Consider the following 14,054-nt stretch of genomic DNA (forward strand, 5'->3'; position numbering starts at 1 on the left):
TCCACTACTGTTTAGGGAGGTTTAACTCCTAGCTGCAAGGATATAAAAAGGGAACTCTTCCACACTAATCTAGAATACAGAAGGTTGTTGATTACCATCTCCCAGCTGCATATCGGGCATAAAATAACACCTGCTGCTGAGCTTGCTGCACCTGTTCCAAATTCTACTCTGTCTCTTAGGAACAGTCTATGCTGTGCTGTGGGAAAGGGCAGGCTCAGGGCTTTACCATGTGCAGAGTTCTGTTCATTCCAGAACAGGGAAAAGCAAGATTATGAGAGGATAGAACAGAGCCTCAGGAGGCAGAGTCAGCAGAAGAAAGTGACTAATTTGGTCAATGCTGAAGTGCGTTCCTTGAAGGGAAGGGTGGAGGGCCTGTACATACAAGAGCTCCAGGCTTAACTTCTGAAATTTATTAACTCCCCTTTTGTAAGAAAAAGATCCAGGTACTTGATAAGCAAGTTCAAAAACTATCCAGGAGACCTGTTCAGACACAGCACAGCCTGCTCTGATACATACTCTCTCTTAAAAACCCAAACAACACAACTTTATTAGAAACTTCACCTGTCAGTATCCCACTTAATTCAGTCTGATAGCTGTAAACAAAACCCAAAGTAGGGTTTTTTAAAAAAATCATTAATATTTCCTAAAGGAAGTTGTGGGAGGTGGAAAGACATCTCAAATGCAGATGAAGAACCTTGCTCTGTTTTGTGTTGTATAGAGTAGCTCATCTGCAGCTTGAAGAGCAGAGTTCTGTCTAACTGTACAGTCACAGTGCAGCTATGAAGCTCCTGGAGTCAAAGTGCTAAGAGCCAGCAATGTTTCAAAAGAGTGACAGTACTTAAAAGTATCAAGGTCTTTTGGTCAAGAAGTTCATTCCAAATATGAGGAAGTTACTGGTTTTCACTGGTATAGTCCAATTCTGTATCTCCATTCTTAGCTTCTGTAACTGTAACTGTGGCTGTGCTAACTTGAGTGTCTTCAACGAGGTCAGCAGGGTCCTGATCAGCTGGGGTGTTAAACTCTTCCGAGAAACCAGTGGAGAGCTCTGTTAGAAAAACACAACCAAATTTCCTACCATGAGAAAACACTGTTGTTTCAAAGCTATCATTACATGGCATGACAACTAGGGAGTGGTTTGTGACTTAGCCCTGAAGGAGGAATAGAGTTTGAATTTAATAGCTACAGAGTTTGCTACCTCCTAGAGCAGCACTGACTCCCAGTTACACTGTGCAGTTCAGCTGTAGGAGCAGCTCAGGCTGCTGACCTTAATGCTAACACTGAAGTCAAGAGTCGCTTACCGTTCTGCTGAGACTGGCTGTTCCACTGCAGCTTTGCCTGCCGACGTTCCAAGGCCAGCTGCCTGTTCTTCTTGATTCGCTCTTGTTGTTCTTCTGTGAGGGTTGTACCAGGCAGAGAGTTGAGTTCCTCTGCCTTTCCAGAGAAGGTACGTTCATCTTCAGCAGCTGCATCCAGTCCATTGCTTTCCCCTTCACCATCTGGTTAGAAATGAGGGGTGGGAGGGGGAAGAGAGGCAGAAATCAACACTTCAACCCAGAGAAACGGCTCAGTATCTGTCAAGACAACATTTAAAAAGTATTTCTAGGTTCTACATTTCAAAGTTGTATTGACAGCTGAATATCATTCCATAATTTAATTTTAATGGGCAATTTTCTGCCTAGACCCACATACCTTAAAAGTATACAACAAATGCTTATTGGATCCCAAACACAGTAACAAATGCCTGAATTTAGAGAGGTATAGCTCAGTGTACTAAGTTAGCAGTCACAAGCTGTGCTTGAAGATTGAAGAGAATAAATTTGGGCAATCCTTACTGAAATAATTTTCTTCCCACCTCTACTATTAGGACACTGTCCTTTGGGAAGGGGTAGGACTAGTTATGAGAATCGGACAGGTTCACAAACATAGAATCATTGAATTGTTAGGGTTGGATGGGACCTCAAGGATTGGCTAGTTTCAACCCCCCTGCATGGGCAGGGACACCTCACACTAGATCAGGTTGCTCAGAGCCACATCCAGCCTGGCCTTAAAAACCTCCAGGGATGAGGCTTCTACCACCTCCCTGGGCAACCTGTTCCAGTCTCTCACCATCCTCATGGTGAAGAGCTTCTTCCTAACATCCAATTGGAATCTACTCACTTCCAGTTTTGCTCCATTCCCCCTAGTCCTTGCTGAGGGTGCACTCAATGCCATTGTCCCTATCAGCAACAAAAATGTTTAAGACAACTGCTCCCAGTACTGATCCCCGAGGGACACCACTTGTCACTGGCCTCCACTTGGACATGAACCCATTGACAGCCACCCTTTGGGTGCAGCCATCAAACCAGTTCTTTAGCCACTGAATGGGCCATCCATCAAACCCATTCTGCACCAGCTTGGATACCAGGATGTGGTGTGGGACAGTGTCGAAGGCTTTGCTCAGGTCCAGGTAAATGATGGCAGTTGCTTGGCCTTCATCTATTAATGTTGTGACCTTGTCATAAGCAGCCACCAGGTTTGACAGGATTTGCCCTTGGTGAAGCTGTGCTGATTGAGCACAATCACCTCTCCATTATACTTTTGCCTCAGCAGTGCCTCCAGGAGGACCTGCTCCATGATCTTACCAGACACAGGTGAGACTGACTGGCCTATGGTTCCCTGGGACATCCCTCTTTCCCTTCTTGAAAATGGCATAGCCAGCTTTGAACTTGATGTGTACTAGTATGGAAGATTTACTCCTTTGCCAACATTAGAACATGCAAAACAGGGGCAGTCCAATTCTGTTAGACAAACTTCACCCACCAACAGAGCAGCAGAGCACTCTTGAAAGAGTACCCAAGGCAAAGTAGGCTTGTGCCTCTGCAGCAGTTTAAGCCTGTGAACAATGAAGTCAGCTGACAACAAGGTTTTGGCTTTCAATACAATACTCTAGCTTGAGCTTTTATTTCAAAACTGAATGGTTTTTCAGCTGAAGACTGAGTAGCTGTAGCAGTCCACTCGCATGGTTCAAGAGTGGAGCAGCAGCACATTCACAGACAACTGTATGGAACCATCGCACAGAAAAATCTGATAACTCTACAGATGCTGTCGGCAGGAACCATTTGCTTTACTCTTTGTGGTGTCTTATGGCTGCATTCAGTTCCTAGCAAATGCAGCCAGCAGTGAAGACAGCCACATGTCACCAACTGCCCAAAGGTGGTCCCCAGAGGGGAGACAAGCTTTTACCACAAGCTTTCATCCACCAGAACACCTTTCCCAAACACCGGCTGGTCTGGAGGCTGAGGTTGGGTGAACAACAGGTAGATAATTATTTTGAGAGAGACACTCAGTGAAGGTGTGAACATCTGCAAAGGCCCTCAGGAACAACTATGCAAGTCTCTTGGTTCTGCTAATAAGGATTGTTTCAAACTACCAGATGAACTCTGCTCCCTCTTTTCATAAAAATAAGGTTTTAAAAAATTTTCTGGTTTAAAAACATTATCTGATTGGAAAACACTCCTGAGTTATCTATTTGTTAAATGGCTGGATTTTGATACTGGAAGAAGAAATACTCAGTAGTAGCTATATGCCAAAACTGACAGGCCTAATATTGCCCACTACATCCTGACTGCATTAACAGCCTGTAATATAAGAAATATAATGTCTTTGATTTCTGCACCAGTAAGATCCAAGAGCTCTTTAGCCTACATGAAAACTACAATACAGCATGTTTAACTTCATAATTACAGGGTTTGTGGGGGGAGGGTTAATAGTTTTTCTAATAATTCTGGCAATAACACCCATTTTCCATTTCCTTTCAGTATACCACACACTTCTATGGATGTTTATATACAGGTAGCATTTTAGTTCAAGTACCAGTTTGGTTTTGTCATCTGAAGTCTCACAGAGGCTTAGTTTTAAAACAGAGGACCCTGATCATTACTTTCTGGTCAGAAGGAGGGGAAGTAAAGGAATTCTAAGCACTGAACAAAAGCATAACAAGCATACCTTCCTTACTTGCAAAGTCTTCATGTAAAATAGGAAGGTCAAGTCTAATCCGCTTGAGGCAGGTCTGCAATTGAGAGAATAAAATACTAACATTTCATCTGGAACAAAATCTTGTGTGTGGCACTGATGTTTCTAATGCTACTCCAAATTCCTATTTACACTTTATTACTCTGAAATACCAAAATACTCATCTCACTACACACCTGTTTGACCAACAAAATATAATGCTGTGGATTGTTTTCCTAGTCCTTTACCTATCACCCAGCCAGATGAAGCAGCAAGCTTCAGAACTCTTCTTCTGCAAGTTCAACTGTTTAAAACAACAAAAGCAAAAAACCCCACACAACCACAACAAAAAACTCCAACCAAACCAAACCCAATCAAAATCCACACACAAAATGTTCCAGCACTCTTAAGCTAATTACTTCACTTAAAGATGTTCTGAAAAGCCAAAGTCAATTCTCTGAAGTGCTAACTCAAATAAAGGTTATAACTAAATGTAAACTTTTATGTTGGAAAGCAGCAGTTATTTTTAACAATAAGAGAGAAATTAATTTAAACAACATTATACTCCTTCATGGTGTACACAACTGAAGTCTTCAGTGACCTTAAAGCTCTCCTCCAAGCAAAACCCACCTTCTATTCTTAAACCTACCTCTTAAGACTATTCATGAAGAGCAACACATACCTGAACTTCCTTTTTGTTTCCCAACATCTCCACTCGGTCAATAAAATCCTCAAACTGCAATTTTGGAAAGAGTCTGTGAGCCCAGTGCTCCATGTGTCGTATGAGTGTCTTCAGGTCTTCTGCCTAGGGCGTAAATTAAAGACACACAGCTGGTGAAAGCTAACTCAGTGGAATGCAGAGGGAGAGGGGACAAGAACATTCCTGAAAATACTAAGCAACAGCAGCTTGAAAGTCTCTTGAAAATGTAAGTAATATGAAAGCATGGGTAACTTTTCCTCCCCAATCACATCTGCAAGTGCAATTTAAAGCCATGAGAAGAGCAATCCAAGTTTGGGAAGAGTATGTCATGCTTGTTAACACAAAAAAAACACTTTGGGAGAGAGGTGTTGCAACAGCCAGAACATTTTCAGTACCAGAAACAGTAAAGGCATTCCACATGTACTTGGCAGTCTCATTAGCCTGCTCCAATTTCAAAACCCTTTTTCTACAGACAATACAAAAAGTTTTGGAGCAGAAGTAAATAGTTTTAAGATTTTGTTAAAACATTCCTGTTTGTTGTTTTTTTAAATTTGCAGCTAGAATCCCCATCAGGGCAGGCTCCAATACTGCTAAAAAGCTGGGTACCCAGAGTGTAACATCAATTATCTCCATATCAGATGGGCAATCTATCAAATCCAGATCAACCTCCCAGGAAACAAACGAAAGCTCACAAAGTCTCACCTCATGCCCTTTACCCTTGAACTTTACGTTGTCAAACATGTGTCTTAGTGCTGGAAGTCCTCTTTCTGAAATTAACCTGGTAATGGGAAATGGGTCAAGTTACCTGAAACCCATTACTTCCTCCTAATTAACGAAAACAAACACACAAAACCCACAACAAAACTAAACCCAGAACACAAACAAATCCCCCTCACTTTCCTTTGAATAGCCCAAAGCTACAGAGCTCTCTGTGAAAGATGGGAGAGAAACAGAAAACACAAAATAGGACAAAGACTGCTGCAAGACCCAAGACTTGCTTGTGAAGAAAACTGAACGTTCAGTTTTGGTATCTATATTGACCAAGTAAAACTAGTCAGATGTATGATCAAGGTATTCACCTGTGGTATCACTGACCAACTTCACCAGTCTATTTCAAACAGGAAACTGGAAACTCAGATTGTTTCTGTTGCTTATAAAGAACCTCCCTCACTCTTACCAATAACTGCAAAGAAAATATTAAAATCCTTTACCTTTATATGGAGTTTATCCCATTTGTAGGTAAGTGAGGTGTTAAGTGTACTTTAACTAGTGCCTTACAGCCACCATTACATTGAGGGTTTCTTTTGAAGCAGGCTTTAAATAAATTTTTTAAAAAGTACTGTGTTTGAAGCAAAATAAAGACAACTTAGCTGGAAGTGTCCTATGTATGAATAATAAATATCTCTTGAAGTATTAGTCATGTACTAAGTCCCAAGAAGATTTCCAGACAGTTAAAACAAGCAGTACAATTACAGGTAGGCAAGGAATAAAAGGTTGAGATACAGTGCAAAAGAGGCACTTTCAACTCCAAAGCTCTTGATCTCTGACTTGGCTAAGAGCAAGCAGGGACCAGAGTCACCTTTATCATCCTCCCACAGCCACGTACCAAATTCATCACAGAAAGAAATAGTCTGTTAGAAATTACCTAGAGGCATCTAGTTTCGGCATGTGTCTTTTAACTGCTTTCCGTGTAGCTACTGCAGAATCCTTTGTTTGTGATTGCTGGTTTCCATCTGCTTCTAATAAAGAAATTAACACAAGTATATAACACATCTGACATCAACTGTAATTTCACCATGCAAAGTTTCTAGACTATCAAGAAGGCAGCACCGCAAGAATTCCATTGCAGGCACAGTGCTCCAAACAAACCTCTGCATATTTCACCTTGCTTCTCCCACAGCACAGATTGGGACAAAAATCCAGCACTCCAAAATATACTGAGGAATCAACTTTTCTAGCAAAGGAGATTCCTTGAAAGGGCAATGTCCTAGTTTTAGAACTTTTATATTGCATTTCCAGTCTTTAGTCCATATACTTTTTGGTTCAGGCCGGTATACAGTGCTTGACTGCAAAGACAAGGCACCACTGCTCATTTCATCTCAGAACTAGTAACTTGTTATCATACTTGCTTTACTTTTTGTTACTTTGGACATCAAGAAGTCAGAAGGTCTCCTTTTCATGTATCAAGGAATTAAATCTACCCCAAAATCCTATTTTCTAGTGAACAAATGGAGGGATTAAGGGAAACACGTTTAGCTTTATAGACAAAGGTGAGTATAAGTAAACAATAGATAAAACAAAATCTTTCTATTGTCTATGAACTTGTTCAGTACACAGCAAAATCTTTTCAAATACCAACAATTAATTTTTACTGTCCTGAAGTTTCCTGGATTTTTCCCAGGTCACATTCTTTACAAAATCTACCAGCATCTCTCTGGAATGCTACATTCAGCAATCTTGATCTCTTCTGAAATCTAAGTTGTAAAAGGTTAACATCTTGTTAGAAGGGTTTGAATTTCATAAAACTTCCCTTGTGTACATACTTTTGTGGAACCTACAAATGTAGACTTTTTCCAGAAGCTCAGACACATGTAATGAATAACAATTTAAATTTACAGACTGTTTTCTTATCTACACAAGACTTTTTATGCAGTAAGCTCAAGGTAGCGAAGTACCACACCAAAAACATTGATTTCACAGCATTTTGTTGCCTATACTGCAAAATGGCATATCTATGGGTCACAGATATTCACCTCCATTAGCTTGAGCCCATTCAACATCATCTCTTCCTGGAGAGGCAGGAGGTGGAAGAGGTGGGAACGTTTCATCTTCTGTATTCTCATAATCGGGAAGATCAAACAAATTGTTCTCCAAAGGATCCATCTTGCCACAGATGAGCTTTCTTCCCTTCCTGCAGAACACAGCAAACACGTTTGAAGAACAGCAGCAAGAAGGCTGCTCAAAAGCAGCTAAACATCTGTTGCACACAGTGTGTCTACAGCTTTTCCAGAAAGAGGTTTACCAATCAGAAAAAAAAAAAAACTTTATACAAATTAAGTAAGATATGATACGGGTGGATGACACAACCCAGCCTCACTGGACCGAGTAAGTCTGGCGTGTTTCAACTCATCAAAGTTACTTGGGAGTGGCAGGTTCGGGTGACAGTAACAAGACAAAAGAAATGGTTTTCTAACCAAAGTACTTGTAGACACAGCCGCTTACCATTCCCATCCTTGAGAGTCAAAGACTATGGGGGGTGGGGTGATGATTCCTCTGACTTGCAACTTACCCGCTCAAAATCGTACCTGGAGGCTTCTCCTTTCCTGCTCCTCAAGCAAAACTAATTCCAGAGACTTCAGTACACCAGCACAAGTCACTTCAGGACGACCCAGTCTCACCACGGCTGCATTCTCAGGCTTCAGGACCGCCCCTCCCACCCAGCCCCTTTTTTGTTTGTTTGTTTTTAAGGGGAATTTGTCTCTCAGATGGCTTTAGCAGCAAGAAGACACCTCAAGCAGCTCTGCGTACAGCGGCCTTCGGAAGTGAGCTTCCTACCTGGAGCTGGAAAACCCTCGCACAGGTTGAGAGAATCGGAAGACGGCTGCGAAGTTGCTCGCAAGGCTTTTCAGGGCCAGTGCTCCGAGGCCACAATCCGGTGCCGGGCGCCACGGAGGCCCCGCTCCCTTCGCACCGCCGGAGCAAGCCCTGAAGAGAGGGGGTGCGTGTGGGTGCCTATTTGTCTTCCACCGGCGGAAAGCGGGGCGAATAGGGAGCTTCTCGTCTTTCTAAGGGAACACAGTTCCACGCACATCAAAGACAGCGGCTCCCGGCTCCCCACGCCGCCTCCGCTTCCGGCCCGGGCCAGCGACGGCGGCGGGCAGGAGGCGCCGCGAGAGGCGGAGGTCTCGCGAGGCTCCAGCCGAGCGGACTGAGGGCAGCGGCCGTGCGCATACGCGGCAGCGCTTTTGGCGCCAAAACGCTATGGGCGGGGTGAGGCTGCTTAGGTGTTTGCCTTGATGGGACCTTGGATACTCTCTGCTGCCACAGCTTCAGTCAAAAGTTGCTGGGGATGAGGGGTTAATTCGAAGTATATACGATTTCTTCGCCCCTCTATGAGGCAGCCCCAACACTGGATTTGAAATCGCGTATGCTGAACCCTTTCTCTCGTCCGTTTGCTTTGAGGAGAGGACCTAGCGCAGGTAGCATTCCCAGGCTGTTCTCCAAGGACGGCCTTCTGGTAATTTAGAACTAAATGGTTTGCAGTTGTCTAAACTATAATTACTCCACCAAGTTCTCTGAGACATGGCTGCTGTGCACATAAAATGTCTTTAAAGGTCTTGGACTGTAGGCTAAGGAAACAATAGGAGAGAGGCTCCAAGCTGAGGCTCCAGTGCCATCAGGTTTGAAAAATGCTCTCTCTATTCCTATAGGTCAGTCCATGCAAGTGTATCTGACTTAAATTATAGGTTCTTCATTGAAGCAAAATGAGACAAATTAATGTCGAGTATTAATACATTAAAGGAATTGGTTTTCCCTTATTTCTCTATAAACTTGACATCTAATATTTCTGGTAATTTAATGTACTCCTTTATAATGTGACAAAATCAATTGCAGCTATTTTCCACTTGAGAAAAATAAATGACTTTTCTTTTAGTCGAATTTATTTTGACAGTTAATGTGTAGAATGTGTCTGCCCAAAAGCAGCAGCCTGTTTTATAGTCAAGAACACATTAACTATATAGGGAGAACACATTAATGGATTTGTCAGCACTGAATCTAATTATCTTAACATTTTAGATACGGCCAATTTCTTCAATTGAGGCACGTGAAGTATGAAAATAAACACAAAGATATACTAATAATTATAGATCAAGTGCTGGTAATTGCAAGCTCAAAACAGTGTAAAAATTTGTGTCTCATAAAATTACTGAAAACCAAACATCTTTGCATTGAAAATAATAGTCACCATGTTAAAAATCTTTACAAACAAATTAATTGGGTTTTGTCTGTAGCTTAAATATGTGGTTCATAACTATTAGTGTGATACATCTTTTCGTTTAATTGCTTTCCTTAATACTAAAGGAGGAAGGGGGTTTGTATGTGAAATAGTTGGGTTTGAAATACTTCGCTAATGCCAGCCAAATTCATGAGAGGCTCAAGATTTCAAAATTCCCACAAATCCCTGCATATTTTCTGCAAAATCAACTGGTGAATGAAGAGAAACAATGTAGTAATGTTCTCTGAGAGCGAAGGCAGAGAGAAGGCAGTGTTAATTTACCTGGCTTGCCCAGGTCAGCTGGTCTGAGCACAGCTCAGTCCTGTGGCGTTTTGTCTGTGCCAGAATGGGTAGGTAACAGATACTACGAAAGTGCTGGAAAGGTATAAAAAATACTAGACAAAGGTTAGAGCAGAAGATCACTTAAAATCTCTGCAGAGGAGTAGAGTGTTATAAAACCTACCATATTTATGCAGCTTGAATTAATCAATATATTTGAAGAACATTTAATTAGAGACTGGATTTGATGACCGAAGTGGTTCTTTCCAGTCCTATGCCCTTAATGAAATGAAAAAGCATATGCTGGTGGGCATTGATTATCGCTTTTTCCTCAGGAAATAGATAACCAGCCACATGCTGATAAAATAATAAGTCAAGGAGAAAAAGAAACCAAAAACACAAACAAACCCCCCCAACCCATAGCTTGCCTCTATTCTAGAAAAGACTTCTGGTTTCTAGTTGAGGTGAAATGGAAATATTACTTGTTTATTTCTGTATTGAATAGTGTTATTTCTTTAGAAAACCTGGAGAAAATTGGCACCTTAGTTTGTATTTCAGTCTTACTTCCTGGCTTATGTTACATGTAGTATATGGCAATGAAAATCTGTAAAATGGATAATTGGCTGCTTTTACATTTGAAGGGTTTTTCTTCTATAGGAGTAGTACTTGTTCTGCAAAAACCCTGCAAGTATCATGTTGGTGAAGTCATTTTGAACATGTAGAATCTCATCATGGTGAGGGTTGGAAGGGACCTCTGGAGATTCTCTAGTACAACCTCCCTGCAAAAGCAGGGTCACCTACAACAGGTTACCCAGGATCACAATGCCCAGGCAGGTTTGGAATCTCCAGAGAAGGATACTCCACAACCTCTCTGGGCAGCCTGCTCCAGGGCTCTGGCACCCTTACCACAAAGAAGTTTTTCCTTACGTTTAGGTGACTATTTCTATAAAGCCCGTGGCTTTACTTATCTGTTCAGTCAATTCAAAATATATTTTCGTGATGTATGTCAAAGGGACTTTTAAAAGAGATGAGTGAAATCAGTAGTTTTTCAACGTCCACAGCTGTGTGTTTGCAGTGCAAGTATGAAGTTCTCCAGAGGAGGGAGCTGTCTTGTAACAGCTGGAATTGGATGGAGGGAGCGTGGCTTTGAACGGCGAAGATGTGAAAATAAAAGTTTAATCTTTTCCTGTTCAGAAACAGGCAAAATGTCAGGAACGACATAGTGTTTATGCATAACATATAGGGAAGTTTGTTCAGAGTCTCAGTTTCTCTTAAAGCATTATTGATTGTTTTTCTAAAAAAGAAAAAACCCACCACAATTATCCTTCAGGTCCACTTCAATTTGGTATTTTATGATTCTACGATTCTAAACTATTATTTTGCTTTTGCAAACCACAACATTTAAAAACATAAGGAATTCAGAGTGGTTCTTTATACAAAGTATTTACAACCTAAGTTTTGTTGTGGAATTTGCTCTGCACTTTTCTCATCAGATGAGTCAGTCAGTGGGAGCCACACTTCTTTATTGCTGTTTCAAACATGCTGCATTCCAAAATCTCAGTTCTCAGTGGATATATCCAGTCAGCCATCTGATGTGTTGGCTTTTTGTCTGATGGAGGAATACAATGTTGCAAGGAGAAAAATAATTCAAACTGTATGGATTTTCACAAATCATAACTAAAATTCTTCTTTCTTCAACCCAAATGTTTAAAAGAAAAGAAAAAGCTTCCTTGCAATAATCTTTTCAGGAAAAAGAGGCCATATTTTGCAACACAGCAGAATAACTGTAGTTGCATAACTCATGTGGCCAATTACAGCATAACTAAACTGCAGCTATATGAGGCACATATAGTAATTGTGCATTCAATACCTGTCTGGTATTCACATGTTCTCTGCAAAGGAGTCCAGTGCTTCAGACAAAGGAGCTCTTGCACTTCCCCAGTCACGGGAGCTCGTGAGCTGTTTCTGCTCCTTGCCTGGAGTCACAAACACAGCGCTGAAGCTACTGCTAGAGCAGCTGCTGAGCAAGAAGGAAGGCATTTCTAGGCATCGATCCTTTTCTGCTCTTGTGCAAAACACATAAAGCAGAGAAATATATTACCAGTTATAGTGGTCAATGCTGGAACTGCCCCAAAAGTGGATTTTTAACTATTCTACTCAGTACCATGGCATCAACCACCACCTTAGCACCCAGGCATTCAGTGCTACCTGAATTCTTGGCTCACATGTCTGTGAGAGATTCCATTTACCGCTTCAGCAAATTTATGAGTAACTGCAGAGTGTTTTCTTCAAGATGTATCACATTTGTTGACAGAGCACTCTGCAGTGCAAAAACTTACAGTAGTGGTAAGAAATTCTCAGCTGTGTCAGAAAGCAGAATAAATCTGCTTCATGGGTAACTTCTCAGTGTAGAGGCCTTTAAAGAGTTTCTATCTGAATTCTGCTGGATTCAGACCACAAGAAACTGATCTTTCAAAGAAACACAAATTTTATCAATCTGCTTCACAGCAGTACAGGCAGGGTTGTATTGCCACTCTGTTCACAAAAGTTAAATGTATTTGACTTTGATCTCCTGAGTCTTATGATTAGCATATAACTGTCATGACTACACTGCATGTGTGTAATATTCAGACTGGCTTTGGTGATCCAACTAGAGCACTGGTACTCTGATAGTCTAAGATTCCAAGTTCTACAATTCAATATCAGGAATCTTTACATTTAAATTCTCCCTCTTGGAAAGAGAACTGCTATTGAGGAACAGCTGGTCCCGACTGCATGAAAAGCATGTATTTTACACTTAAAGCAATTTTGCCTACCCAAGGAGAAACCACCATCAGACTGGAGCAAGGGCGTTCAGTGGTACTCAACAAAGGGTGACACACACTTTGAGGCAGCCCTGGTTTGTTAATGGGATGGATGTGTTTTGGGCTGACAGACCAGTGCTGTGTCAGATGGTCTAGCTGAGATATCACAGGATATGGTCATCCCATTTACCACTGCTTCTCCTGGGATCCCTCTGCTCCTGCTGCTCTTCATGGTGTGGTTCATATATCCTCAAGGATTATGTGGTAAACTTTTTTTTTTTTTCTAAAAATGAGTACTTTAGAGCTGTGTGGGAGCAAGCTGGTGTTAAAGCAAGGCAGTGTTCAGTGTAAATCCCAGTGTGGAAGCTTTTAGGGGCAGTAAGGTGTCTTTTAATCTCTGAAATTGTAACCTTGTGTTTACATGTGTGTTTTTCTCCCCAGAATTCCCTATTCAAAAGAAGCACTGTTCTCCCCATAGCTAGGGTCCCCTTGCTGTAAAACAGCTCAGGATTTGCACATCAGGACTTCTGTGTCCAACCTTAAATTACAGAAACAGTGGGTTCATAAAAGTACAATCCCCATATCCAACACTGATTTAAACATTTATGTAATGAATCTGATTTCCTCAGCCATACATTCTTGCTTTTGTACCTCAAAACATAGAATCATAGGGTTTGAGTGGGAAGGAGCCTTTAAAGGTCACCTAGTTCAATGCTCCTGCAGTCATCAGGGACATCTGCAACTAGAGCCAGCTTATTCAGATTCCCATAATAACCTGACCTGCAGTGGTTCCAGACATGGGGCATTTCACACCTCTCTGGGCAACCTGGACCAGTTTCTCACCACTCTTAGTGTAAAGAAATGATTTATTTTCTCCAGTCTGAATCTGCCTCTTTTCAAACCATGACCCTTTGTCCCATCACAACAAGCCCTTTGCAAAAGTCTGTCTGCAGCTTTCTTCTCAGTCCCTTTATGTTCTTAAAGGCCACCAGAAGGTCTCCTTGGAGCCTTCTCTTCTCCAGGCTGAACAACCACAACTCTCTCAGCCTGGCCGCACAGTCTGTCCTCACATCATTGTTGTGGCCTCCTCTGGCCCTGCTCTTAACAGTTTCACATCCTTCTAGTGCTGAGAGCTCATGATAGCAAGCTCCTGGAAAATAAAGTTATGTCTTCAGGCTCAGCAAAATAATGTACTTACAGAAATGTAGAGAGTCAAGTCAAATTTGACAGGAATGTACAGACATAAATCCTTCATCACATCTTGGACCAGCACTGTGCATGTCAA

General features: G+C 41.6%; 1 protein-coding gene and 1 non-coding gene across 2 annotated transcripts; both read right to left on the reverse strand.

Moving 5' to 3' along the window:
* Positions 1–890: 890 nt before the first annotated feature.
* TIPIN (TIMELESS interacting protein) lies at positions 891–8,500 on the reverse strand. Its single transcript, XM_009903939.2, has 8 exons — positions 8,246–8,500; positions 7,444–7,601; positions 6,336–6,429; positions 5,393–5,468; positions 4,673–4,795; positions 3,985–4,048; positions 1,299–1,496; positions 891–1,045 (listed from the first exon to the last, which is right to left on the reverse strand). Exons 2-8 carry the CDS (start codon positions 7,571–7,573, stop codon positions 891–893), a joined length of 840 nt encoding a protein of 279 aa, XP_009902241.2. The 5' UTR covers positions 7,574–7,601; positions 8,246–8,500.
* On the reverse strand, positions 3,036–3,172 carry LOC128898050 (small Cajal body-specific RNA 14). Its single transcript, XR_008462679.1, has one exon. It is a non-coding gene; the product is annotated as a small Cajal body-specific RNA 14 (non-coding RNA).
* Positions 8,501–14,054: the final 5,554 nt, after the last annotated feature.

Source organism: Dryobates pubescens, chromosome 17, assembly GCF_014839835.1.
Source record: "Dryobates pubescens isolate bDryPub1 chromosome 17, bDryPub1.pri, whole genome shotgun sequence".
Lineage (NCBI taxonomy): Eukaryota > Metazoa > Chordata > Aves > Piciformes > Picidae > Dryobates > Dryobates pubescens.